Raw genomic sequence first — 25589 nt, forward strand, 5'->3', positions numbered from 1 at the left:
GATCTTCAAAGACCCCCGTGCGTCTGTCCTCACGTTTCGTGGGTGGATGCAGACTATGGCCCCGGTTTTGAATTCCAGTCACCACTGGTTGCCAACCGTCCTCTCCTGCATCACACTGGGAGCTGCCACAAGAGCAACTTGCTGTCCCTTTAGTGACGTGGACGGGCTTTAAGCTGCCTACAGCTCCATGCTGAACCGCTACGGCTGTTTGGTGTGTGGGGGGGTCTGGGCTTTGCACCACCTTGAATGCACAGTAGGAGGGGTCTGGGCTGTAGCCCATGGGCCTTGCAGGCCAGGCCCCAGGGGTCCCAGAAAGAAAGAGATTCCACTGACAGCTGGCTTTGAGTGATGTCACAGGCAGCCAGGTACCGGCAACAGCCCCTGTGCCAGTGAAAACACCTCACGGCCACCCCCCACTCACTCACTGCACGGGTACATATGTGTACACACACACACACACACACACTGCATGGGTACGTATGTGTACACACACACACACACACTGCACGGGTACGTATGTGTACACACACACACACACACACACACACACACACACACACACACCCTCTGCAGGAGAGCCAGAAGGCCACGGCACAAAATGCACCCGAGACACTGCACAGATCACGAGAAAGGAAAGAAATGCCAAGGCAGTTTATTTACAACGGTTGTATACAAAAAGACAGCTGGTGCCACAACTGGAACAGACTCCCTGGCCTCTTCCCCACCCCCTCCCACCAGCTCCCACAGCCAGATCTGGTGCCGAGCTGTTCTCTGAAGAGATGGGCCCTGATTAATTGCTCTCATCATAAAAGCTCCAGAGAGGCCATTTTATCAAGGCCCCTCAGTTAATCAATGCCCTAAAAGCCTTATCCGGCTGGAGTGGCCAGCGAGACCTCACTTGCTGGAAATCGATGTGGCGGGTAGGGCTCGGTCTAGCTGGAAGGCTTTGTCTGCAGGCCAGCTGCTCCGGCTCTCTGCCTTCTGGCTCAGAGCTGGCTGGACCGCACCTCAGCCTTCCTGCTTTTTCCAGGAGTGAGAGGGCAGGTCAAGCCCACTCATGGGGCTGTGAACACCAGCATTGGCTGGTCTTTCAGTGCAACCCGACCCAGGGATCTGGCGGTCACCCCTTTCCACTATCTTCCTTCCTAATGTGCCCTTGGAACTCTGTAACAAGGAGGCATCCGTCATCTCCTCTGGGAGCCCACTCCACCGCCCAGCTTGGACAAAACCATTCTGAAGAGCTATCTTCAGTTTTTCCTCACTTCCCTTCGGGACATCACTCCTTGTCCTGCTGGCCTTAGCAATAATTCTCCTCTCCATGGGCACAGCTAGCCTGAAGCTAGTTATAACCTGTGATCGGATACCCACCCCCGTCTTCCCTGGCTCTATCATCCGCGCTCCCTCAGTCCCTCCTCTTCTCTACTTCTTGCATCAGCATCACTTCCGCTGCCCTGCGCTGGATTCTCTCTAGCTCACCACGGAGCCAAACGTCTCTTCTCCCAGAAATCCCAGCCACAGGTGCCTTTTGCCCTCCCACCGCTTTCCTCACTCCAACCTGCAGCAAAATTTTCTGCTGCTCCATACCTAGAAAAAGGGATCTCTCATTAGAAGAGACATCCTGGGCTCTCTCTGACAAATCCTCACTCTCAGGGAGATCACAGGGATTTTGAACTTCACTTCACTGCAGCCAAACAAGTGTCTCCTACAACCAGATAACGCCATCCTAGGAAGCTATTGTTTCTCATTCATGGGGGGAGAGGGTGGGAAACCTGTTAATTAATGTCTGACAATACTGAATTGCTGGCAAAGCATTATTTCCAAAAGACTGCAAGAGCTTCTGGGAAGAACAAAGCCAAACAGCGCCAGGCCCCCAACAGGCCTGCCATTAGAGACAGAAAGAAGAATAAGACCGAGACACGGAGAGGAGATGTTTCATTTGTATTAATGACCAAAGTTCATGGCAAACACAGAACAGGCTACACGCACCCCCGAGAGACGACTTTCCTGCCCACAGTTACAGAGAGATGCAGACAGGGCAGCCCCGTCCGCTCAGCCCTGATCCCCAAATTAAAGTCACCCACGCTGTGCATCCCTCTCCCACCCCGTCATGTCACCTCCCCTAACAGCCAGCGTCACCGACCCTTTGTTCGTTTGGACTCTTTCTTGGACACTAATGATGAGGAAGTAAAAATGAAACCGTGGAGAGGATTGTAGACTTCCCAAACGGGGTGTGTCTATTCCCCCCCAGCCCTCCCCATCCTCCCTCCAACAAACACCTCCCTGCCCCATCTCTCTCCTCCCCATCTCCCCTCCCACCCCCAAAACAAATAGGATGGCTTCACTGGTCAATTCTTTACATTCACAAACAAAGCAAGCAGAGGAACTCCCCATCATCGGTCGCAAAGCTTCACCGGCGCTGTCAGTCCAAACCGCCATCGTCCTGGCCTCTCTACCTGGAGGCTTCTTCCTTGAGCTCCTTGTTTTTCCGCACCTCTTCCGCATGTTTGTCCTGGGGGGAGGTGGAAGGGGGACCCTGTTAGCGTGCTGGGCTTCAGGACTCAAGAATGGACAGCGACAAGGGGACTGCGGAGGGGTTTGACTGAGAGGCAAGGACAGAAAGAGTGTGGTGGCCCAGGTTCCTCCCTGGCGTAACACCACCAAAGCCACCGGTGTCATACCAGGGATGTGATTATTAAGGGCTGCAGTGGTGCCCAGACACAGATAGTCCTTGGCCCCGATCTAGAAAGGCAGAGCCGATCAGACAAGACCACACTGAGTGTCCCAGAGACTGCCGTGAATATAGGGCATGTCCACACTGCAATTAAAAACCCCTGGCTGGCCCATGCCAGCTGATTCAGGTGCACGGAGCTCAGATTCCAGGGCTGTTTAATTGCAGTGTAGACGTCCAGGCTGGTACTGAAGGCCGGGCTCTAGGAGCCTGCAAGGTGGGAGGGTTCCAGAGCTCAGACTGCAGCCCGAGACAAAACATCTACACAGCAATTAAAGAGCCCTGCGAGCCCGCATCAGCTGGCATGGGCCAGCCATGGGTTTCTCATCGCATTGTAGGCATGTTCTTAGATTGGTCTTCTCTGTCTCACTCTCTTGGTCTCTGATACAAGGTGAAGGCTGCAGAAGGTGTTTGGAGGAGGCTAGTGAGGAGGGGAGTTGGTGGAGGAGCAGGACCTGTTTCACTGGCGTTGGGATGGATTTATTTATATATCTTCCAGAAGACATAAGAGGCCTACTAATGTTCAACGGCTGTGGCCCAGGGGGGGAGTGTGTATGCCAAGGCCTCCTCGCTGGGTTGTATCAAAGTGCTGTCCTCTGTGGATGGCGCCCGGAGGGGGCGCTGTAACCCAGGAGGCGGGGAACTGCATATAGGGCAGCCCAAGGTACTGGGTTTAGGAGACAGGAGATGAAACTGGGGAAATGAACGTCTAGAATGAGCCATTGCCCAGGCTGTGGAATCTTCCTAGGGAAGGGCTGGGCGCCGCTTTGCTCGAGTCCTTACAAACTGGCCTGGACAAAGCAGCGGACAAGATTCTAAGGAAGGACCCTGCTTTGCTCCAGCTGCTCTGTGCCTCAGTTTCCCCATCTGGACAATGGGGCTCATGGCACTGCCCTGCTGCCCAAAGGGAAAGACAGTAAAGACTGTGATGTGCTCAGATATGGGGCCATCGAAGGACCTTAAACTGAGACATAGACCAGCCTGGATTGGCGGCTGGGGAACGGCCAAGAGGGAGATTCAGTGGGCGTGCCTCGGTGCGAGACGGAAAAGGGGGCCAACTGCCCTTGTGAGCTAGCCAACAAGCCCAGCTGTTTGTCCGTCTGCCTGGCCTGGTCTCTGACTCCTGTCCAGAACCACCTGGCTGTCCCCGAGGGTCACCCTGCTCTGCCAGCCTGTTCTGAGCCCAAAGCCTTTCAGAGAGGCGCTGGAGAGAGGGATGGGAACTGCCATTTGCAGAGCCCCATCCCAGCGGTGGGTTTCTGGGACTGGAGTCTCCCTCCCAGGCAGGCAAAGGAAAGGCAAGGAGAGGAGAGAGATGGTGCGGTTACCAAGGACCACTTCCTTTCCATGGCTACAGGGGCAATTACTTAACACCAGCCCAAGTCAGATTAACAGGCAGGCGGTGGAGGGAAATGATCATCACTAAACAAAGGCAGCTGCCTTTGCCAGCCCTCTACAGCGCAGATCCCGAAATCTGTGCTACTGTAGTGACGGGAGTCAGGTTCCCAGGCAGCTCCCCCTCATTAGGCAGTGGCCCAATGAGTCACGTGGTGCAACTCCCTCCCCCCCAAAAAACACACCCCATAACCAGCAGCTGCAGCTGGCCCCCTTGCAATTAAGAATAAAGCTGCCGAGATTAAAGAGAGCTCGGCGGGAACCAGCCCCAAGGGGAGCCAGGGGAGCGGGGGACGGCCTGGCGAGGGAGGGGGGTCTCAGGAGAGCAGGATTTAGTTCCCAGTTCTGCCACAGACTTGGCCTTGAGCAAATCACCTGGGCCAGCTTTGGAAAGGGGTGTAGGTGTTGCCCACGGAGCAGAACAAGGCCCAGCCCCTGGGTGACCCGTTGCCTAGCAGAACTTTCGGCCCTGATTTCGGTGTCTCCCTGCAGGGCCCAGGGGGATCGTGAAGCCCCTAAAAACGGGATTTTCCGAAGCCGGCCAGCCAGGAGTGAAATGCTGAGGAGGGGGCGGGAAAGGGGAAGGGATAGGGGCTATGTGGTTGAGCTGGTGTGCCTGGCGGACGGGCCAGAGGTAGCCCCCTCCGGGTGGGATCCTCGTCCGTGAACTCTCTCCCGGAGTCAGACACCTGAGCCAGGTCGGTGGCGTAGATAGGGGCCCTAGCAGCCGAAAATCCTCCGCCTGTCTCCCGCTCCCACGCTCGGCCGGCATTTCCCTGAGCGGCTGTCCTTCATGCGGGTGTGGTGCTTCCCCCCTTGGCTCTGGGCGGCTTGTCTATGGCCCTCCTGCTGCGGGGTCTGACAGGTCTTAGGCCTGGTGGACCGGGCGCTGCTGGCGAGCCAGGCGGTCCCCTGCCTCCTCCGGGAATCCCGCTCTGGGGCTGCAGCTCGAGCTGGGTCTCTGAGCAGCTTGTTAGCTGCAGGGTGGCGCTTTGAAACTTCAGCACCCGGGGCGGGGGCAGGGGTGTTAGGCGGGACCTGAGCTGTATCTCTGACAAGGTCAGTGGCACCGGTTTGGTGGACTTAAGCGCCTATCTGCCTGTTTCGGTACCAACATCCCTTTAAAAATCTGGCCTGTCATCGCTTTAGGCCTCAGTGTCCCCTTCTGTCCAATAACCCTGCCTCTGTCTTTACAGTCTGACTAGACAGGGCCTGGGGCCTGCCTCTTATTAAGTGTTTGTGCAGCACAAATGGGGCCTTGATCTTGGTCCCTCTGGGTGCTACTGAGATATAATAACAATACGGGACACCCCAGGGCACCTGTTGGGTGCATCAATGGCATCTTGCCATGCCCTTTCCTCACAGCCCCGGGGCCGGCGCCCAGCACTCACCTTCTCCTGCAGGCGTTCCAGCATGGCGGCCAAGTGGGCCTCCCGGTTCTCCTTGTTGGACTCCATCCTCTGCGCCAGCTTCTCCTTGGCCGCCTTGATGAAGTTGTTGTTCTCCTCGATGGCTTTCTGGATGACCTCCCGCCCGTGCTCCCGCTTCTCCGCCAGGTGCTTCAGGAGCTCCGCTTCCTGGTACTGCACCCACAAAGCAAACAGGACAAGCCGGCTGAGCGCCGGGCGAGAGCCACGCAGAGTCCCGGGCCCGCTGGGGACAGCGAGGTGCCTGAGTCACGAGTGGAACCAGCTGTTCAGCCTGCGATACATAACCCCCGCTCCACCCCAGCCCCAGCTGCTGCCTAGGAGACTGAGGCCCAGAGCCTCAAAGGTACTTAGGCGCCCAACTCCCTTTGTCTATGTCCTTTGGGAGTTAGGTGCCTAAATACCTTCAAAGCTCTTGGCCTTAGTCCTTTATCTCAAGCTGTGGAGACTCAGGCTCTTAGCACCGACGGTTCAAAGGCCAGTGATGGCCAAGGAGCCGGTGATTCCACAAGCCCATGCTACGTGCTAATGTGTTTTCCTGCCTCCAGCTTTTCACTCCAGCCCGGTTCTCGGGTTGGCCCATTCCAAGCGACAGGGGGAGCTTGCAGTTTTGGCCAGAAAGAATCAATGCAAATTCTTCCCCTGGCCACACCCCCTCCCCATCCCAGTGCACCCATGGGGCCCCGCTGGACAGTGGAGTCGCCCAGGGGTGCTGAGGGCAGAGCTTGGCATGGAGTTAAGGCATGCGAAGGGCGATTCAAAGGCTGGTGCGGAGTCAATCCGCTGCCCAGCAGAGCTCCTGGTGGCTGGGTCAGCGGTGGGTAGGGTTGCCAACTTGGTAATATTTAAAAACTGGACACTCCAGCAGGAGTGCCAGAACCACCTCTGCCCCGCCCCTTCCCGAGGCCCCACCCCTGCCCCGCCCCTTCCCCCCCAAAGCCCTGCTCCTGCCCCGCCACTTCCCCTGAGGCCCCGCCCCCATCCACTCCTCTTCCCCCCTCTCCCTGTTGCTCGCTGCTTTTTCCCTCCCCCAGGGATTCTTCTGCAGAGCCGGGGCTGGGAGGTGCAGCCACCCGACGCAAGTAGGAGGTGGCCCTGACTGAGTAGGGACTGGTGTGGGTGATGAGCCAGTGCCTCCCCCGCCCTCAGCAGAGCGGCCCTGGAGATGGCAGAAGGCACTTGCCCATGGCTTTGCGCGGAGCCTGCCCTTTCCAGCCTATGGGATGGGCTGTCCGGAGGAGGACGCAGGGCCGGGCGTCGTGAGTTCTTCACCCCGTGAGCCCACTGCATTCAACTGCTTCTCCATGGACCTCTCAGATACTTCCCAGAATCCTCTGCACCTGTTCCCACGCCGTGACGCACCAGCGCCCCAATGTGCCACGTTTCCCCGTGGCCTGTCTCCAGCCACACACAGCGTGAGCCCGGGGGCCCGTCTGCCTACCTTCCGCCGCTCCTCAGCCGCCTCCAGCTTCTTCTGGATCTCCTCCAGCGAGGGGTCGCGCCGCCGGGGCAGGGAGGCGTTGAACTCGGGGATCCCGTCGAAGGACGGCGGCTTTAGGATCACCTCGAAGGACTGGCCCGAGGTGCGCTTGTTCAGCTCGATGACTTCCATGTCCGAAATGACGCACCAGGTGAGGTCGACGGTGTCTGCTGGGAGAGCGAGCGAGGGAGGAGTTACTGCTTGCACACTCACACTGCCCCATGCAGCCACGCACATCCGCTCACACACTCACCCTCCACAGCTACTCACACCTGCTCACACACTCACTGCCCCCTGCAGCCACTCACACCTGCTCGCACACTCACCCTCCACAACTACTTGCACACTCACACTGCCTCTGCAGCCACTCACACCTGCTCACACTCACCCGCTCACATGCACATCCACTTACACACTCACCCCAGCTAATCACACCTGCTTGCACCACTCACACTCTGCCCCCACTGCCATGCAGTCACACTGGCTCACACACTCACACCCACTTGCACACCCACGCAACCCCTCTGCAGCCACACGCACACCACCCCCCACAGCCACTCACAGCTTCTTGCATACTCACACATGCTTGCACACTCACGGTCTGCCACCCCAGTCACTCACTCACACTCAGTTCCCCACCGGCTGCTCACACTCACGCTTAATCCTCTGCCATCCGCTCACACCAGCGCACACATACTCAGTCCCCCAGCAGCCATTCACACCCTCAATTCCCCAGTATGAACACACACACACGCTCACACACATGCTCACGCATTCTGCATTCACTCACCCTCTATGCCCATGTTCACACCCCTCCTGGTTCACTCACCTCCATTCTCCCACGCTCCCCCCAGCATTCACACACATTCCCCCTTGCACACCGGCCAACGGTCACTCATCCATTTCCTCATCCCTTATCTTCTCATTCTCGCTCACACGCCCGCTCGTCTCAGGCTCCGTCACCTGCTCTGAGCCAACCCCGGTGCCAATCCATTGTTCAAAGCACAAAACCCAGCAGGTTTTACGGCTTGTCCCTGGCAAGGAGGCTGCGGGCTGGACTGGCTGACAATGGGCAGTGTGAACTCAGAGCGGGCCTGGCTGGGAGTACTAGGAGAGTGCTTAGCCTGCCAGGATACAGGCAATGCCCCTGCTGAGACATGGCCCTTCATGGGCAAGATTCAGCTTAGAGCAGATAGAAATGAATCATGGATTATTATTATTATTATTTTTTGGTCTGGAGGCTGAACGGAAAAATCTGGGGGGAAAAATTGGTTCCGTTCAAACTGAAGCGAATTATTTTGGTTTTTCTTGCTGAAATGAAGCACCGGGAAAAAAAAGAATTCAGTCACACAAAATGTTAAGTTTGACCCCAAAATGAAAAGGATTTTTCGTTTTGTTTTAGTTGTTTTTTGGGGGAAGGTGTTTTTCATCTCTTTCTCTCACTCTCTCTCTAATTAGCTAAATAACAAACCATTCCAACCTTTCAGAAAAGCCTTTTTTCCCCACTTTTTTTCTGGCAGAAACTATTTGCTGAATCCAACCCGAATTCACTACAAATTTCGTTGACCTGAAAAATGTAATTTTGGTGAATTTGCTGTGAATCACACACTGGCTAACGGGATGATGTCCCATTCCAGGGACTGATCCCCCTGGAGGATAACAGCCTACTACTGCTATTTGCCACACACACAAAAAATGCGCCCAGCTCTGGGAGTTGTGGTGGATCACAACCTCAACATGTGTCAGCAACGCGATGCTGTTGCCAAAAAAACAAACGCAATTTTAAGTTGCATTAACAGAGACATAACATGCAAGTCACGGGCAGTGATAGTACCGCTCTACTCGGCGCTGGGTAGGCCTCAGCTGAAGTACTGTGTCCAATCTTGGTCACCAATGTATAGAAAGGATGGAGAGAAACTGGAAAGGATCCCAGAGGTGAGCAACACAGATGATCAAAGGGACAGAATGCAAGGCATGTGAGCAAAGACTGAAGGAACTGGGTATGTTTAGTTTGGAAAAGAGGAGATTAAGGGGGAATATGAGAGCGGTCTTCAAATACTTGAAAGGCTGCCATAGAAAGGATGGAGAAAAGCTGTTCTCTCTCGCCACAGAGGCCAGGGCGAGAGGCAGTGGGTTCAAACTCCAGCATAGCAGATTTAGATTCAATCTCAGGAAAAACGTCCTCACTCTAAGAGCAGAAGGACAATGGAACAGACACCTGGGGAGGTTGTGGAAGCTCCTTCACTGGAGATTTTCAGAAGGAGGCTGGATAGCATCTGTCTGGGATGGTTTAGACACAACAAACCCTGCGTCTTGGCAGGGGATTACACGCGATGACCCTTGCGGTCCCTTCTAGCCCTGTGGTTCTATGGCTGTGCTTTGGAAATAGAAGATGAATCCATACAGGCTACAATGCAGCCAAGAGCCCAGTTTTCAGTATGAGCCAATCCTCGTGGCAATCCGGAAAGCCAGGCTCTCTGCCGCTTGGGACCAGCGTCTTCCACAGTGACCTAACACTGTGCGCCAACACAAGAACAGGAGGTGTAGGGGGCATGGCTGGTGTGGGGGGGAGCCAGCCACTCCGAGAGCGGTGATGCCCAATTCCCGCGGATCCTTGCTGTCGAGCATGACTGGGTCTGCCGACGTGAGTCACCTGGAATGATCCATCTAGTTGTGGCTTCCCTGAAATCAATCTGTGGAAACGCCCACCGTCTGCGCCTTGCATTTCTGACTCCCCTGCCAGTGGGAGCCGGAGCCAACGTGATTATTATCCTCTAGCGTCAGCCGCTCGGAGCACAGTGCTGTAGAAAGTACCTAGGAAATCATGCTCCCTGTCTCTAGAGCCTTACAATACAAATAAGATGAAGGGAGACTCGAGGAAGTTAGCTGCTGTCAGACAGGAAGAGACCAATGGGCTACCTGTTCCGGTAGCTTGTCTTTGACAACGGCCAATGCTTCATGCTTCCGACGCGGCGGAATTCCTTTGTACCTGAGGGAAGGGAAGGTGAATTTCTTCCTGATCCCATGTGGTGCTGTCTGTACCAGGAAGCATGAAGGTGGATGGCCCTGATCATTGTCTGTTCTTCGTCACGTAAATGCCCAGTGGGTTTTTTTTAAACTGTGCTAAGCTAATAGCAATTAGTGAGAGTGGGTTCTGCAGGCTAATTCTAGGCCAGGAAAGAAGGCGTTTGAGGAAGTAACAGCAGATGCGACCAATATCCCTGATGTTAGTAATACACTTGCTAAAGGGGTGATGTCCGATTCCAGGTGCTGGCCTGCCTAGAGGATAACAGCCTCCTACTGCTACCAGCTCATGGAGGCTCTCCCTTAGCTGAAGCGGCTTTTGGGGCAGAAGGTGTGGGATTCAATCACCGCCCTGCTCTGGGTTGTGACGAGCCAGTTTGCTTTCCAGATGAGCTGGGTCTAGCTGATCTCCGGCCTCTGCCCTCCTTATTAAGGGATTTCCCAGCTGTTCCCGCGAGACGCTAGTGAACTCCTCTGGCGCCGAATGTTGTGGTGTAATTCTCCCTGCTGCCAGCAGGTGGCCCTCACCAGCTGCACAGCCCCAGCCAGGTGTGGAACCTTCTGGGTCAGCAGGTGTGAACCTCGCCCTCAGGGGCCCTTCCTGACCCAGCCTGATGTTTGCTGTGGGGGACCCCAGGAGACCGGCTGTTTCCCCCACAGCAGGCCCTTGGTAATACCAGAAGGAATTAATGTGCACTGATCCCCCAACACCTCCCCGTCTCCTAACAGGAGCAAGCGTTGCGGGTGAGTGACCTACCTTCGTATTTATACACTGGTTTGTTCAAGGGGTCGGCCAGGAAGCAGGAGCAGAACAAGGACACAAGGGGGAGCTCCTTCATCTTCTCTTTGTACGCTGCGAAAACACCATTGGGAGAGTCAGTCTCCGCAGCCCCAGCTGACGGTCAGAGAATCCTACCTGCTCTGAGTCGCCCCGCACACGCCTCCCTGACCGAAATGCAGCCACCTCTGGGATGGAGCAGCTGCGGCTCGCTGATGCGGAGCAGCGCTGGGGGGTGGTGAGGAAGTTTGCCAGGAAGGACCCCAGAGCCAAACGCTCCTTGTCTGTCTCAAGGGGATGAACAAGTATATCTGAGGGCAGGGATTCCAAACCCGCGGCTCCAAGCCCTCCCCTCCAGCAGTAAAATCGGGCGGATGGTGGCTGAGACAGGTCACGTGCTGCTGAGTTTAGTAAACTTCTTTTATACCAACCGCTCCTCACTTTTCACACCTGCTTGTCACGGCAATCGCACCTGTTAGCCACTGGACCTAAAGGCAGGCAAGTGTTGCTCTCCCAGGGGAAACTGAGGCACAGCATGGACCAGGAACAGAGCCCCAGGAAGCCAGCACCCTACCTGCTAGGCTGCCCTGCCCCCTGTTGGAGTTGTAGCAGCAAGGCTGGGTCTGCTGAGCTCTGCTGGGGTGAAGCAAAACCCCAGGGCTGCAACCCAGCATCAGGGGAAGCTGTGACCTGATCCCAGAGTGGTGGCAGCGGTGGGGAAAGGAGGAGGTGGCAGAGCAAAGCGGCATGCCTGGCATGTTCGACTGCATTGTGACACCCAGCCCTCCCCGCTGCGGCCCCTGGGAGTGTGCTGGGAGGCGTGGGCATTGCCCAGGGGGGCACCCGTCCAGGCGGGCATGCTCAGGGCGGGAGGCTGGGCCCATCTCTATCTGGGCCACCTCCTGCATCTTCTGAGCGGCAGGGGCCAATTTAACCAGGTGACTCTCCCAGGGAACACAAAAGGAACAGGGCCTGGAGCTATTCTGGGGCTAGGGACGCCTCATTTTCCCCGTGCCCTGCACGTGGCTGATGGAGATGGAGGCCACCGCCCGTCCCGCAGGAAAGGGGTCAGGGCTAGACACCAGCTGTGCTCTCCCCTCCGTGCTAGCAGGTGGAGCGAGGTGCCACGGGCTGGGGGCATCTCACGGCGCGTCCGTACCGGCCAGAGTCATGGCGCTCGGGTTCCTTCAGCAGGCTGGGAATCAAGTGTAGCCAGAAGCTTTCTCGGGGCCTGGAAGAGCAAAGAGACGAGATGGTTAGCGCTCAGCAGGGCTCCCGTTAGCCCTTCAGGGGAGGCACTCCAGGCAAGCAGGGTGCGCGCGCGCGCGCACACACACACACACACACACAGAGCTATAAACAGCCACACAAGCCAGGACATAAGCACCCTTATGAACACAGATCCCACGCATTGCCACTCATAGGTAACACAACACCCACACATGATCCATGGACACACAATCACACGCAGTCACACCTGTCTGGCCAAATTATACAGTGACTCACGAGCACTCACAAACCCCTCAACCCCGACGTGCAGCGCCCTGCTAGTCCACTCCTGACGCCCCACACCCCGCTGTGCCAGTGCCCCTCAGTCCCGATGTGCAGCTTGTCATGTTGTTCCAGTCCCCACCGCCTCGCCTTTTGCTGATGCGCCTGACACATGCCCTGCCCCGATCACACTGGCCGAGCCGTGTGTGGGGAGCCCAGCGCTGGCATAACAGGGACCATTGTAGGCCAGGCTTGAGGAGTAACAGCAGAGCTGGAGGAGGTGGGGCGGGGGGCAATCAGGACAATCCAAACGGTTCTTTCGGAAGCCAAACAAAACACAGCAAAGAAAACAATGGCCACTGGAGCAGACAAAGCCGCTTTTCTTCCCTCCCTGCAGCGAAGGAGCCACTGAAACAGGGCGGAGGTCCCAGAACCAGAGCGTTAATAACGCCCGGCGCCCCTCGGAGAGCACACGCGTTCAGCACAGCAGGGCCTAGACGGGTCTGTGGGTCACATATTCCAGCTTCCCTCGTTCCCCGCTTGAGACCGATTAATACGGGGGGTGCCCAGCCAGGCCCCTTGTCCTACCCGGCACCCATCCCTGCGTGGTGGGTGACAGTGGGCAGGGGAGTCTAATACTCATGTCTAACGCTACTCGGTGAGATTTAGTCATAACACAAAGGATCCCTCAGACCAGGGCCCGGGAGCTGGGAGCCTGGCCTGGAAAGACCCACTTGACGACTGGGGCATATGCCTCTGCAGTCATTTACCAGTGAAGTCATTTCTCCTACAGGTCTTAGGGACACAGCAGGCGTCTCCCGGTCTTTCAGCCATGTGTGCGTGGCCCGCGAAATCTCTGCCACATTACACAGCCGGCGCCTCTTGTGTTTGGAATCAGCGCCGTTTCGGAGCCCAGAGTCCAATTTCTTTTCCTTATGCTACTCCAGGAAGCGGCACAATTAGTTCCCGAGGCCAAGAGCCCCCCTGGGGGTGAATTGGCTCAGGCCCTGAAAGGAAAAGGGGATTGATGATGGCACGTGCTGAGGACGCCGCCTGAATCCGTCTGCCCAGGTTCTGTGGTAACAAGGGACGTAAACGAGCCTCCGTCGATAGCCCGAGGTAGAAACAGACGCACAGACAGAGCCCAGCGACCACAGGCAGTGCCTATGGTATTCTGCAATAATGGTCCAACCCGCTGCACCTTGCAATAGTGACACTGTATTGTATGGCGCTGTGACTCTACTAAATAACCCAATACACGGCCCTTTCAAGCCTTCGTTCCCAAGGCTCTTTGCAAAGGTGGGTTAGTATTATCGCCACGTTACAGATGGGGAAACTGAGGCACAGGGCGGTAACTTGATGTGCCAAAGGTCCCACACAGTCAGGGGTAGAGCTAGGAGTTAAATTGAGGTCCCCTGTGTCCTATCCCCACCCTTCCTCAGGCTGCTTTATCACTGGTTGCACATTTTCCCTCAAAACAGTTTTCTGTCAGAAGATGCCATTTTGATTCACCTGAAATTGATCATGAAATCGTATCGATTTTGACAACCTTTCGTTATGAAAACACGACCCGCCCTGTTTTGGAAATGTCGCTGCAGCCTATTCTGACCTTTTCGGAATGGAAAGTTTTGCTTTTCCGTTGGGAAACGGCTTTGTGTCTCGAAATTTGCTTTACTTTATATTTTGAAAAAGAATACATTAAAAAGGGTCAAAACTAAAACCAAATGTTTGAAATGTGCCGGAGACGAGACGTTTTGATTGACTAGAGTTTAAACAAAAATTCAAAATTTTGTTGTGCGAACGTTTTAGATCTTTTGTCCTGATTCAGGATGAAGTGTTTGTTTTTCCAATATTGCAGTGGTCTTCACAGAAAGGACGTCTGATTTCTGACAAGCTCTGAGGTGCCTCACAGCACAAACAAACAATACGTGGTCCCTCTCCCCGCTTATGTAACATGCTGCATTGACAAACTGGGCATCATGTCCCTGTTTAATAAAAGATAGCAGCCTACTACCTCTACCTGCTGTTGGAGTTACTCCCTTAGCTCAGTTGGTAGAGGCTTGTCCTGAGATTCAAGCCCATCTGATGACCTCAATCTAGGATTCTATCCCAGCACCGGTGCTTTCCCCGACCCCTAGTCTGTGACTGTGGATTGGATCCCGCAGGTTCTCTCTGCACAGGGGTTTCTTAAGCGGGCATGGCCAAGGTTGAGAAGAAGTGGTATGATTTCCCACCAAGAGCCTCATCCCGGAGCTCTTTAGATCAACTCTTTTCATTTTCAAAGCAAACACTTCCATACCTTTCTCCACCCTGCACATCAAAACTATTAGTGGCTGCAGCGTCATACAAGCAACCCTACAATAACAAACCACCCACGAACAACCCTCTGATAAATAAATCAGTGAGTTCCACTCAGTAGGTGACCCTACAATAATAACCCAGCAGGGGCAGCCCAGCACTCCTGAGCGGCCCTACCGTAATAAATCAGTGTGAGCAATCCAAGGAGCCGCCTGCAATAGCAAACCAGTGTGTGGAGTCTGGCCTTTAATCGGTGCGCTCACACTGAACAGATCGCCACAAGAGCTGCTTCTCAGCCTGCCCTGCTCTGAGCTGGGACCCGCCCACCCCCATGATGGGAGGCCGGGCTGGCAGAATGGAATGTGTCCTGTACTGTCCCCGCCCGGGCACAGTGGATAAAATCAGGTGTTGGCCTCTCTTTAAATGGAACAGAGCTGGAAAAAGCGCCACAATTAAAATTCTTCCCAGAGGCCCCGATTCATTACCCCAGCGCACAGGCCTTTATTCATCTACTCATCCTGCTGCCCCGCTCTGGTCTCTGAGCAGCATCAGGAGATGGCCCCCAAAGTGGGGGGTGTTGGACTAGCACGTAGCCCTGCTGCAGAACCCTCCTTCTGAGGATCTCAAAGCCCCTTGGATTGAATCAGCCCAGGGAAGTGGGGAAAGCATTTCAGCACCATCATACACATAAGGGAAACTGAGGCACGGAGCAGGGACGGGTGGGTTTTCAACGTTAACCCAACGCCGTTCCCATTGAGGTCAGTCGTAAACATCCCGCTGGCTGCACCGATAAAACGCCCATTGACTTCGGTGGGAGCGGCGCTCGGCCAACGCTGAGTGGCGCTGGAAAGCCCCCGCCATGGCTAAGGAGTGGGGCCAGGACTTGAACTCCAAAGGAGGGTGCCCCGTGGCTGTGCACGAAAAGCCCCCGCTCAGCAGCCTGGCACACGCTGTTCTAGCCAAGACAGGGCAGTGCAGCCAGCGGTCCCTTCCATGAGCGACCGGGCGAGGCCAGGCGGGAGGGAGGTGCTAGGCAGCACAGGCCGTGAATCAGCTGGGAGCCAGAGAGAACCACATGGTCTGTCTGTGTCCAACAGCCTCCATACAGAATCCCCATCAGAATCATTCTAGCCCATTCCCGTGGCGCTCTCTCTCTCTCTCCCAGGGGAAGCCCAGGCTGTTTGGGCCGGGACAGCACCAGCGCCCCCCAGTAAAGGCCTCCTGGCGTTGCCCTGATGTTTCTGGGTCTCCCACACTCGGGGCGGGTGCAGCTGCCAAGTGCAGGGTGGAGAAAGGGCACACGGCCAGGGAAGAGGCTTTTGGGTCAAGATGCTGCCCCCTGCTGGAGCGTCTCACCAGAATCTGTGTGTGTGTGTGTGTGTGTGTGGCTCCGTTCAGGGCACGTGGTGGGCAACCCTGTGCTGCTCCGTTTAGCCTGCTGAGCTCCCAGCAGCCGGCCCGGCACACCCCACGCCTGGCTGGCAAACTCCAGCTGCCTTCACTGGGTTCAGGCCCGCGAGGGCTTTCAAGGGCTCCACCAGGGAGGACCCGACTAAGGGATCGAAGCACCGCCGTGATCTAGAGCAGCCGAATGCCAAAGCGCACCCGAAGCACGGGACCACCGACCCCTGAGCAAGGTGGGTTTGAACCCTGGGATCCCCGGTGGCTGGGCACCTGCTGTCTCCCCCTCATGGCAGGCGATTGCTAAGGGCAGTACCGCAGATCCACATCCGCTTCCCCCATTCTTGTCCAGCCCAGCCCTAGGTATCAACACGCATTTCACTGCCTAGCTAAGAGAGGGTGTTGGGTGTTTGACACAGGCATCTCTGGGCGAGGGAGCGCACAGGCCGGACCAGATGAGCATAAATGGTCCCTTCCGGCTGTGGTTTCTAGGCTCAGGGTTCCATCCCTACCTCTGCCACTGCATTGGGCAGGTTGCGTGCCTCAGTTTACCCACCTCTGAATAGGAAGTAATAAGAGTTACTTGCCCAGAAGGGAGGCTAATAATAGATTGAATCTTATAGATCTGCAGCTCCTTGGGGCCGGGGCTATACTATATGCGTGTAAAGCATCCAGCATATTGAGGGCCCAGACTTGCTGAAATCTCTAGGCGCTACCCAGGAAGGCTAATAACAGTGTATCATTTGCTGGCGGTTGTTGTGCAAAGTTCCCAAAGTGCTCTGCAAAGCAGGGTAAAGCTCCCCACCATCGTTGTGACAAATGGGGAAACCGAGGCAGGGAGCTGTTAAGACCCTGATGCCAGCTTACATAAAAAGGCCATGGCAGAGGCAGGGCCAGGAGCCCCACCCTTCACCTTGCCAGGGCCAGGGCCAGGGCCAGACAAGACTTTCATAATAAGGACTAACTCAACCCCTAAGGGTCAATCAAATCCAGGGCTTGGGCCGGGCTCAGTGAAAGGTCCAGCAAGGCCTGCAAGCTCTGGTTGAGTTCCTGGCGAGGCTGGCTCGATAGCTGGCTACTGAAATTCCACGGCGGGAGTGAAGCCCTTGACCAAGCCCTGCCTGGGATGATTTAGTTGGGGGCTGGTCCTGCTTTGAGCAGGGGGTTGGACTAGATACCTCCTGAGGTCCCTTCCAACCCTGAGATTCTAGGATTCTATGACTCTAAACTACTTTCCAAGAGCTGTCAAGCCAGGGGTGCGCTGTAGTTGACGACCCTCATGTGTGTGTTTGTGGGGCCAGGAGTGGGCTGCAGAGGAGAAATCCATTGCAGTGGGCCGGATACGGGGTCAGGTGAGGTGCCTGAGAGTGGGGTGGGTCTGTTGATGGAGGACGGGGTGTCATTCACTGGGCGGGGAGGTTGCAGGAGAGATGGGGGCTGCAGATGCATGTAGGCATTGCTCCAGGGTGTTAGCGGTTAAAGCAGCATCCTCGGTGCCACCTTCCTCTTGGCATGTGCGGTAGCTAAGTCACTGAGCTGGGATTGGCACAGGGATCGGACTGGCCCAGGGTCCCTGGTGGAGCCAGCTGTGGGCCCCTGAGTACCTCCTGGCGTCCAGAACTGGCTCTAAGAACCAGCAGGTCCCGGGTCAACACTGTGCCATGTAAACAAACCCCGCAGCGGAGGGAAAGAGGAACCCAAACAATGGGCATGCCTCGTGCCAGGCCCAGGGAGCTGGCTGTGAGCCGGCGTGCTGACAACGGATGGATTGTTTCCTCCAGCTGGGGGAATGGCTGGGTTTGGAGCCATGGCAGAATCGCTGGGCGGCTTACCGAGCCTCTCGCCTGGGTCTGGGGCAGCACCTACCAGGCAGGTCCAGAAGCAGGGCCCAGATGGGGACAACTTTCCTCTTTAATAGCGAGGTCCGGCTAGGAGGTGACAGGCCCGGAGGGAGCGGCTTTGAGCAGTGCCCTGCTGGGATCACAAGAGAACACGGCAGGCAGGGAGCTAAGAACCCGCCTGCCACCTGGGGAAGCAGCAGAACCCAAGTGGATCTGCCCCAGCAAATCTCCAGGAGCCACCCAGCCTCCTTGCTATGGAACCTGGGTTGGGGGTGGAGGCTGTGGTGGTGTGTGGGAGAGGGAGGTCTCAGAGGAAGGGCTTTCCTCCCTGTTTCGAGGGCTCCTATCTTCCTCGGTCTTGTGGGCGGCACGTCCCGGTCACCAAGGGCCCTGCACATTGTCAGAGCGATAGGAATAGGAAATGACAGTAACCACTGCTGGCCACACCGAGCTGGCTTCTAGCCAGGGCCCGTTAATGCCCAGAGATAGAGGATAAATGAGGTCACCTCCATGCACCTCAGAGCAGGCCTGCAGCTGCTAACCTGGCCATGGGCGTCTCAATCCCAACCTAGAGCCCCGCTTCCCGCTCTCCCAGTCCTGGGCTCTCCCATTCCCCACACAGCCCTGACCAGGTCCCTCACTCCTGACCTGCAGCCCCCCGGCTATCCCAGTCCTGGGCTCTCCACACATCTCTGCTGATGCACCTCAATCCTGACCGGCAACCCCTCCACCCCCCGCTATCCCTGTCCAGAGATCCCCCCACCCCAAAGCTCCTCAATCCTAGCCCGCAGCACCCCTTGCTATCCCAGTCCCCTTACCCCCACAGAGGGGCCTCGATCCTGATCCACAGATGAGTGCCATCGACCCTCCATATTGCTCAGATCCCCATCGCCTTGTCTCAGGGGCAGCCCAATGGTCCAGAGCCATAGAGACCTATTCACATCCCAGCAGGAGGAGAGTTTGCTAAACTCCTCTTTGATCCTCCGGGTTTGGAGATCACAGAGGGCCCTGGGGCTACCGTCACCCCGTCTGGCCCTCTAGCTCTCCCATCAGAAACCACAAGTGCATGAAAAACCAATGGGTTGTCCCAGGCTACAATGGCAGGTGAGGCAGTGGGGCCAATACCTGACTCATCCCAGGTTCTTTGGGGGGAAGGTCCCTCTCTTCTGCAAGCACCTGGCCTCTCTCCATGGAAATCCCTCTTTAAAACTCTGGAGAGCCACCCAGCCAGGGCTTAGCAAAGAGCGCTCCTGTCCGGGGATGTCACACTCACGGCGATAGGCTGGGCCACACGGGCAAGGGGCTAGTGGCGGGGAGCGGTTTGTGCTGGTGTCTTAACACCAAACGTGTGTCATTGCTGGATTGAATCCTGCTGCTGTTGCGACAGGTACTCTGGGAAAACCTAGACTAGCGAAATAGGTCAGAAGTCATTAACCCATCGTTCCCCCAACGCCCGGGCACCACGCTAAGCCACGTGCTGGGGCAGCGTGGGCTTCAGTTACCAGACCTACTGCCCCCCAACCCGGGCTGCTGCCATTTCAGCTAAGGGGGAATTTCCTCCTGCTGCAGCCGTGCACGGGCTGATCCCATATCAACATAGTGACAAAGGCTGGAGGGGGCTCTGACATTCTATGCAGCCCGGCCACCTTGATTGGAACCCCTCTGCTCCGATTGAAACGCACGTTCCTCAGCTGCTAATGAAGAAGTGCGCTGTAGGGGCCATGGGCTAGACCTTCTGAAGGCCTGATTGAAGTGAACACTTGAAACAGGGGGGAGGAATAGCTCAGGGGTTTGAGCATTAGCCTGCTAAATCCTAGGCTGTGAGTTCAATCCTTGAGGGGGCCATTTAGGGATCTGGGAAAAAATCTGTCTGATTAGTCCTGTTTTGAGCAGGGGGTTGGACTAGACAACCTCCTCAGGTCCCTGCCAACCCTGATATTCTATGATTCCTCCCAGGCCCCAGTGGATGTGTGTCCATCTCTCAGCATTGCCACACAAATCTCCACATTGTACCTCTTTACTCAAGAGAGGCTAAAAACTGGGATAGCCAAGGGGCTGCAGGTCAGGAGTGAGGGGCACCAGCATCCCGGCTGGAAACAGCCCGTAGGCCAGGCAGTCTGCGGGGCAGGGAGCCCATCAGGACTGTGGAAGCAGGCGCTGGAGGTTAAAACAAACCCACTGCCGACTTCCAGTTAGTTTTGCTGGGAGCGCTGCTGTTTGCTAGACAGAGGCAGCAGCCACCCTGCATAATGCCAGATGAGCTCATCTGGGCTGAACAATGAGGCGCCCGTGCGTCTGGAAGGGCTGCTGCGATTTGCCTGCACAGCCCTCCCCAGGTGGGGAAACCTCCACCCTCCCCAGGGCTGGTTCAGCTTTTAAAAGCTCTATGCATTTCTTGGCCCTCCAGCTGCTGCCCAGTTCTCCTCTCTCTCACCTGCCCCTCCCTCATCTGAAATAAATATTTAAAGACATCACAAGGAAAGAACGTTTCCTGCCTCCATCAATAAAGCAGACTGCGCCCCCCCCCATTTCCAGCACTGCAAGCACCCCCCGTCCCCTGGCTGCTTCCTTACGTCTCACTGCTTTCGTGCCTGCTGTTCCCATCTAGCAAGGCAGGGGAAGCCTCTTTGGAATGCTCCATCTCTGGGACGTCCCACCTGGGAACCCCCGGGCCAGGCCCCGGCAATCCTGTCCCGCCCCAGCTGGCTCTCAGGTGGGGCTGCCTCCAAAAGCAACATCCTCGGGGCATGTTCCGGAACTGGGAGTGACCCTAACTGGCCCCACTCGGGGCTAATGGAGTTTTCCACCCAAAGGTGGGTGGGGTGTGTGGACAGGGAGGCAGTGATTTGCAGCCAGATGGGAAGTGGGATCAGAGACCCGCCTGTGCTCTGGGTACAGCCCGCGAGCCTTGAACGCAGCGGGCCTGATCCTGATCCCACGTACACTGACTTTACCCCCATGTAAACTCACTTCAGTGGGGCTACTCCTCGTTTACACCAGCTGGAGATCAGAATCAGGCCCAATGCACCTATTGTGGGGTTGAGAAGGAAAGAAAGACAGAGAGAGAAACCCCCATGCAATCCAGTTATGGCTAGAGAGATTAGTAGGAAAGAAAATGTCAAACATACAGAATCCAGCCCCAGAGTAAAGACTGGCCCCCACTTTTGAAAGGAAAGAACCAACCAGTGCATTCAGATTTGGACTCACTGCACTTTCTCCCTGCCCGGGTGGATGCACCCACCAGCGGGGCACAGGCAGCCCTGCTCCAAGCACAGATGAGCTCTGGGATGATGAGGAAGAGGAAGGAGCTGGTGCCCAGCTGTTGGGGTGGAGCTGGGCGTCTCTCTTGGAGTGGTCCAGTGGCTCCCACTCCTGGATGCTGCTACAGGCACCGGAGCCTGCACCTCGCCAAGCAGCAAAGCAAAGTGGGCCCTCCCAAGGGGTGAGGGCGAGCCAGCACGTGGGAGTCAGACAGGACAGACAGACAAAGAGGGAGCCTGCAGCTGGATACACCCAGTGACGGGGAGCCACTCTGCATGGGGGGATCGCGGCACTTTCAGCCCCAGCCCGGGCTTTTAGGAGACACGGAATAGAAAGACGGCAAACGGTGCCAATGGGTTTTGTAAAACCCCCTCCCCATGGGATTGTCCTGCTAACCCAATGCCAGGCACAACCCACCTGGGATCCCAGGGTTCAAACCCCCACACTGGCCTCCCTCCTTGAGCTCTCGCTGCTTCCCCTGCCTTTGCTACTTACCCCCAACACCTGCTCTGGCTGTCGCTCCCGGTGCTCCTCATTCACTTAATGCTGCTAAGGGCTCCTGCCAGCATCAGCCCTGCTTGCCAGGCTCTCCCCATGACATCACCTCCGAGCCAGCCGATTGGCCGAGCCCAGGGCCTTTGCTGATTGGGCAGCCTCTTGTCAGGGGAGCAGGGATTGGCTGAGTAACTCCTTGCAGGCCAGGTACCCAAAGGATGATGTCACACAAAGAAGCTAGTTTCAACCTGGGGAGAGAGGCTGGGGGAGAGCAAAGCGGGGCCGGAGAGATCCAGGGAGCTTTGGAGAACCCGATTAATGGCCATTACAGGGATGCCCGAATGCACCAGCCAGGATCCTGCCCGCATTGTGCCACGTGCTGAACTCGCCCCTACAGGGAGACACAATCCCTGCCCTGAAGAGACTCCAATGTCCATTAAACAAACAAAGGGACAGAGGATGAAACATCAGCCACGTTTCACTCAATCCATCACACACCCAACAGCGGGGTCAGATTCTCAGTGGTTTAATTCCCTTGCCTTCAGGGGAGTGAGGCCTCCAGAGAACCCAACCCATACACGATGGAAAAGACTATTTTGTCCAGGCTAGTTTTAAAAGTCTGAAATAACGACCCTTCCCCACTACCCCACAACCCCTACCGCATCTCCCCAGGCGTTTTTCCTGCTGCTCCGGGTAAATCGTCCTTTTCTTAATTTCACCCCAGTCCTCCTAGTTACACCCTCCACGCTCCATCCTAAATCATTATTATTATTTGTATTCCTGTAGCACTAGGAGCCTGCCCCACTGTGATAGGTGCTGTACAAACACAGAACAAAAAGACGGTTATTTCCCACAGAGTTTATCATCTCAGTATAAGGCAAGAGACCACAGACAGATGGAGACGGGCAGCTGGGGGGTACAGGGAAATGATCAGACAATACTGGTCGGCGTGGCAGGCTGTGGTATCAGTGCACCAGCAGCCTGACGGTTCTCACTTGTTTTCTGCAGGCATCGCGGCAAAGGAGAGTTCTGAGGGACTGTCCCTATAAAATCGGGACATCTGGTCACCCTAGCTGGGCTGCAGGCCGAACCCGGGTGCTCTTGACATCAATGAGAATGTTGCCACTGACTTCAATGGAACCAGGATCTGGTTCTCGGTACCTCTAAAGTGCAGCCATCTCTGGGGTAGGGAGCATCAGTTGGGTGAATAAGTGGCATGTAACCATGGCAGGGGAGGTGAAGAGACCATGCAGACCAGCCAGGCTCTTGGAAGGACGGGAGGACTGAGACAACGGGCTGTACGGAGTTCAGAGGCTCCAAAGCCATCCCCTCTGATATGTGCCCTCCACGGACATGCAGGCCAGGGCGGTGCAATGTAACAAATAGGGCTGCTGCTGTCCAGGACCAGAGCAAACGGAGTTTGAACGTCACAGCTTGGCTGAGTGGCTGTCGCATCCACCGGTCTGGTGCTCTCTTGCACGGCTCTGGAACAGTCCCTGGGAGGACCCCCTTCAGTGTGTTAACCCCTGGGGTCACGCACTCTCGCTGGGGTCAGCCCCTTGGCCGCACCGCCTCCTAGGACCAAACCTCTGAGCCTTCAGCACCCCGGCTTCACGCCGCGAGCTCCCAGCAGCGAGTCCACCTGGATCAGACACCTGGGGAAGACTTACACACCCAAAGGGAGCCAGGCACCCCCAGTTTAATCTGGCTCTGGGGCGACTCGCAGCCAGCGCTGTAAAAGCAGGAGGGTGTAGCAGAGGTCTGGAACGTGGCGTATAAAGTACTTCGCTATCCCAGAGAACAGAAAGTTACAGCATTAGTCCACCTGCCTCAGTTCAGAACCGTGAGCTCCCTCTGACCCCTTCTGAGTCCCAGCCCACTTAACAACCGCAAGGCCCCCCCCCCCCGCCCTTAGTCCTTTGTTCAAGGTCACTTGGCCTCCTTTTCAGGCCTTTGTTCTCCAGCTGGTCACCCCTGGCTGGCTTCCAGAGAGGGTGGGCCGCCTGGGTCGTTAGTCGCTCAGTACCCAGTGTTGGGCAATTGTCTTCTGGGACTTTCCATAGGCAAGGGGCACCCAGACCCAGGCACCCAGGCATCAGTCCCCCCACCACCTAGTTAACCAGGCCACTCACAGGGGAAACCGAGGCACACACAGTCGTCATCCAAAATTATATGAAAAATTCCCAGTCCGTCACAGTGTCCAAGAGCAGTTAGCAACCTGGACGGTATCATTGCAGCATAGCATGGATTGGCAGCAGGTTTGAACACGGGACCTTCAGCAGAACTGTCGCTTGCTCCAGCTAAAGGGATGACGTCCATTAGCTTTCAGCAGTAGGGGACCTGTTCTACCGAGGTCTAACCAAGCCTGGAAGAAGGGAGGCTTAAGTAATGCAGGGCAGGCTGTTTCCATGGGATTCCTGGCTCGTTCACACACTGGGAATCTGTGCTGGATTTCTCGGGTCTGTCTGGAAGCCTGAAGGACCAGAAATCATGAGAGAGAACAAGTTCTCATGACTCTTCCCACCCAGCGTTAGAAAGCCCAAGACGTCTGGTGAGTCAGAGACAGAGCCAAACTGATCAAACGCCGAGCCTTCCGATAAGAAGTGCCCATCCCATCTGCTCAGGCCCCAATCCAGCAAGCCGTTAAATACAAGCTTCATTTGAAGCGGGTGAATAGTCCCATTAACTTTAATGACCCATGTCTTAAAATCAAGCCCATACCTTGCCGTCGAGGGCCTAAAGTCATGGAGAAGATGAGACAAGCTTTCCCGTCCCTGCCTTCACCCACTCACAAAACTCAGCTTATACCTGTCCGAAGCCTCCGAGGAGCTCAGACTAACCCACTAAGCCTGTCGTCCCATGTGATGTGGAATTCCTGGCTGATTTCCTTGCAGGGGGAAAAGCCAAAGGGACATATTTCTAATGAACCAAAGCTTCATTCCAGGACCTTCGTCATCTCCTGCCCAGCTGGCCCACGGACACCTGCACCGCATCAGTCCAGTCAACTGAGGTCCCATGGTCTAACAGGGTGACCCAGGCCTAGGATCGCAGGAAGCCTCACGCTGGACCAGATCCCAGCAGGATCCCCTGGAGAAATGGAGGGGAGGGGACAATGCGGTGTAGGGGGAGGAGGGAACTGCCATGTTCCCCTGAGACAATACCCTGGAGCCAATGTCTCTGCAGAGGCCAGCAGGGGTGAGCCACGAGGGAACCCGCAGAAGCTGTCCCTGGTCCCATTGCTATGGCAACGAGACATGAGTGATGAACTGAGGGAGAGGGAGGGAGCATCATTCATTGAAATTGACCATGGTACCTGAGCTGGCAATATTACTCTAAAGGGGGAGGGGCAATAGACGTTTGATGCTGCCTTGTTCCTTAAAGGGTTTTAGCCTCATCCCAGTGGGGGCATAACAGCTACACGGGGACGGGAGGGCAGCAAAGCCCCAAACCAGCTCAGCTGTACACCGCCCCTTGACACACACACACACACACACACACACACACGAAAGCAGTCCCCCCCCCCATTTCCATGCCCTCAGTACCTGAGCATCTCCCAAATCTTTGGAAAGGGAACAGCAATCCCAGTCTCTCTGCCCAGCCTGTAGGGGGACCAGTCAATATGGCTGGTGTGTGTATGTGGGAGAACTAAGCCCAAGAGATGAGTTTTACATTTGGGTCCAGATGTGATGAGGCCCATGCTCTTGTGGCGGTGAGTTCCACAGTCCAGATCCATCCCCCGTGGAATGTCTAATTCCGGCACTCATGGACCCAGAGGCAATGTGTGTGTGTGTGTGTAGGGGGGGGCATATTCACAGGGACTGAGCATGCTCAGTAACATCCGCTGAAGCCACTGCCCTCACTCTGCCCCCACACTGTCGGCAGGGTCGTCTCTGCTTGGACCTCCCTCTCCTGGTGGAACATAGGCTGTGGTGGGAGGTGATGGGTGCAGCGAGAGACGTGCTCTCTTTGG

At 56.1% G+C, this 25589-nt stretch overlaps 1 protein-coding gene across 4 annotated transcripts; it reads right to left on the reverse strand.

Moving 5' to 3' along the window:
• Positions 1-636: 636 nt before the first annotated feature.
• On the reverse strand, positions 637-21714 carry STMN4 (stathmin 4). 4 transcript variants are annotated; one of them, XM_034766794.1, is made up of 6 exons: positions 21620-21714; positions 11992-12063; positions 10812-10907; positions 6992-7197; positions 5515-5706; positions 637-2509 (listed from the first exon to the last, which is right to left on the reverse strand). In XM_034766794.1, exons 2-6 carry the CDS (start codon positions 12002-12004, stop codon positions 2450-2452), a joined length of 567 nt encoding a protein of 188 aa, XP_034622685.1. In that variant the 5' UTR covers positions 12005-12063; positions 21620-21714; the 3' UTR covers positions 637-2449. The 4 variants fall into 4 exon arrangements, with proteins under 4 accessions (XP_034622685.1, XP_034622681.1, XP_034622684.1 ...); XM_034766790.1 differs by having other exon boundaries at positions 6992-7200; XM_034766793.1 differs by lacking the exon at positions 21620-21714 and adding an exon at positions 20834-20852 and having other exon boundaries at positions 6992-7200.
• Between the last annotated feature and the right edge of the window lie 3875 nt (positions 21715-25589).

The sequence above is a fragment of the Trachemys scripta genome, chromosome 3, assembly GCF_013100865.1.
Source record: "Trachemys scripta elegans isolate TJP31775 chromosome 3, CAS_Tse_1.0, whole genome shotgun sequence".
NCBI classification, from domain to species: domain Eukaryota; kingdom Metazoa; phylum Chordata; order Testudines; family Emydidae; genus Trachemys; species Trachemys scripta.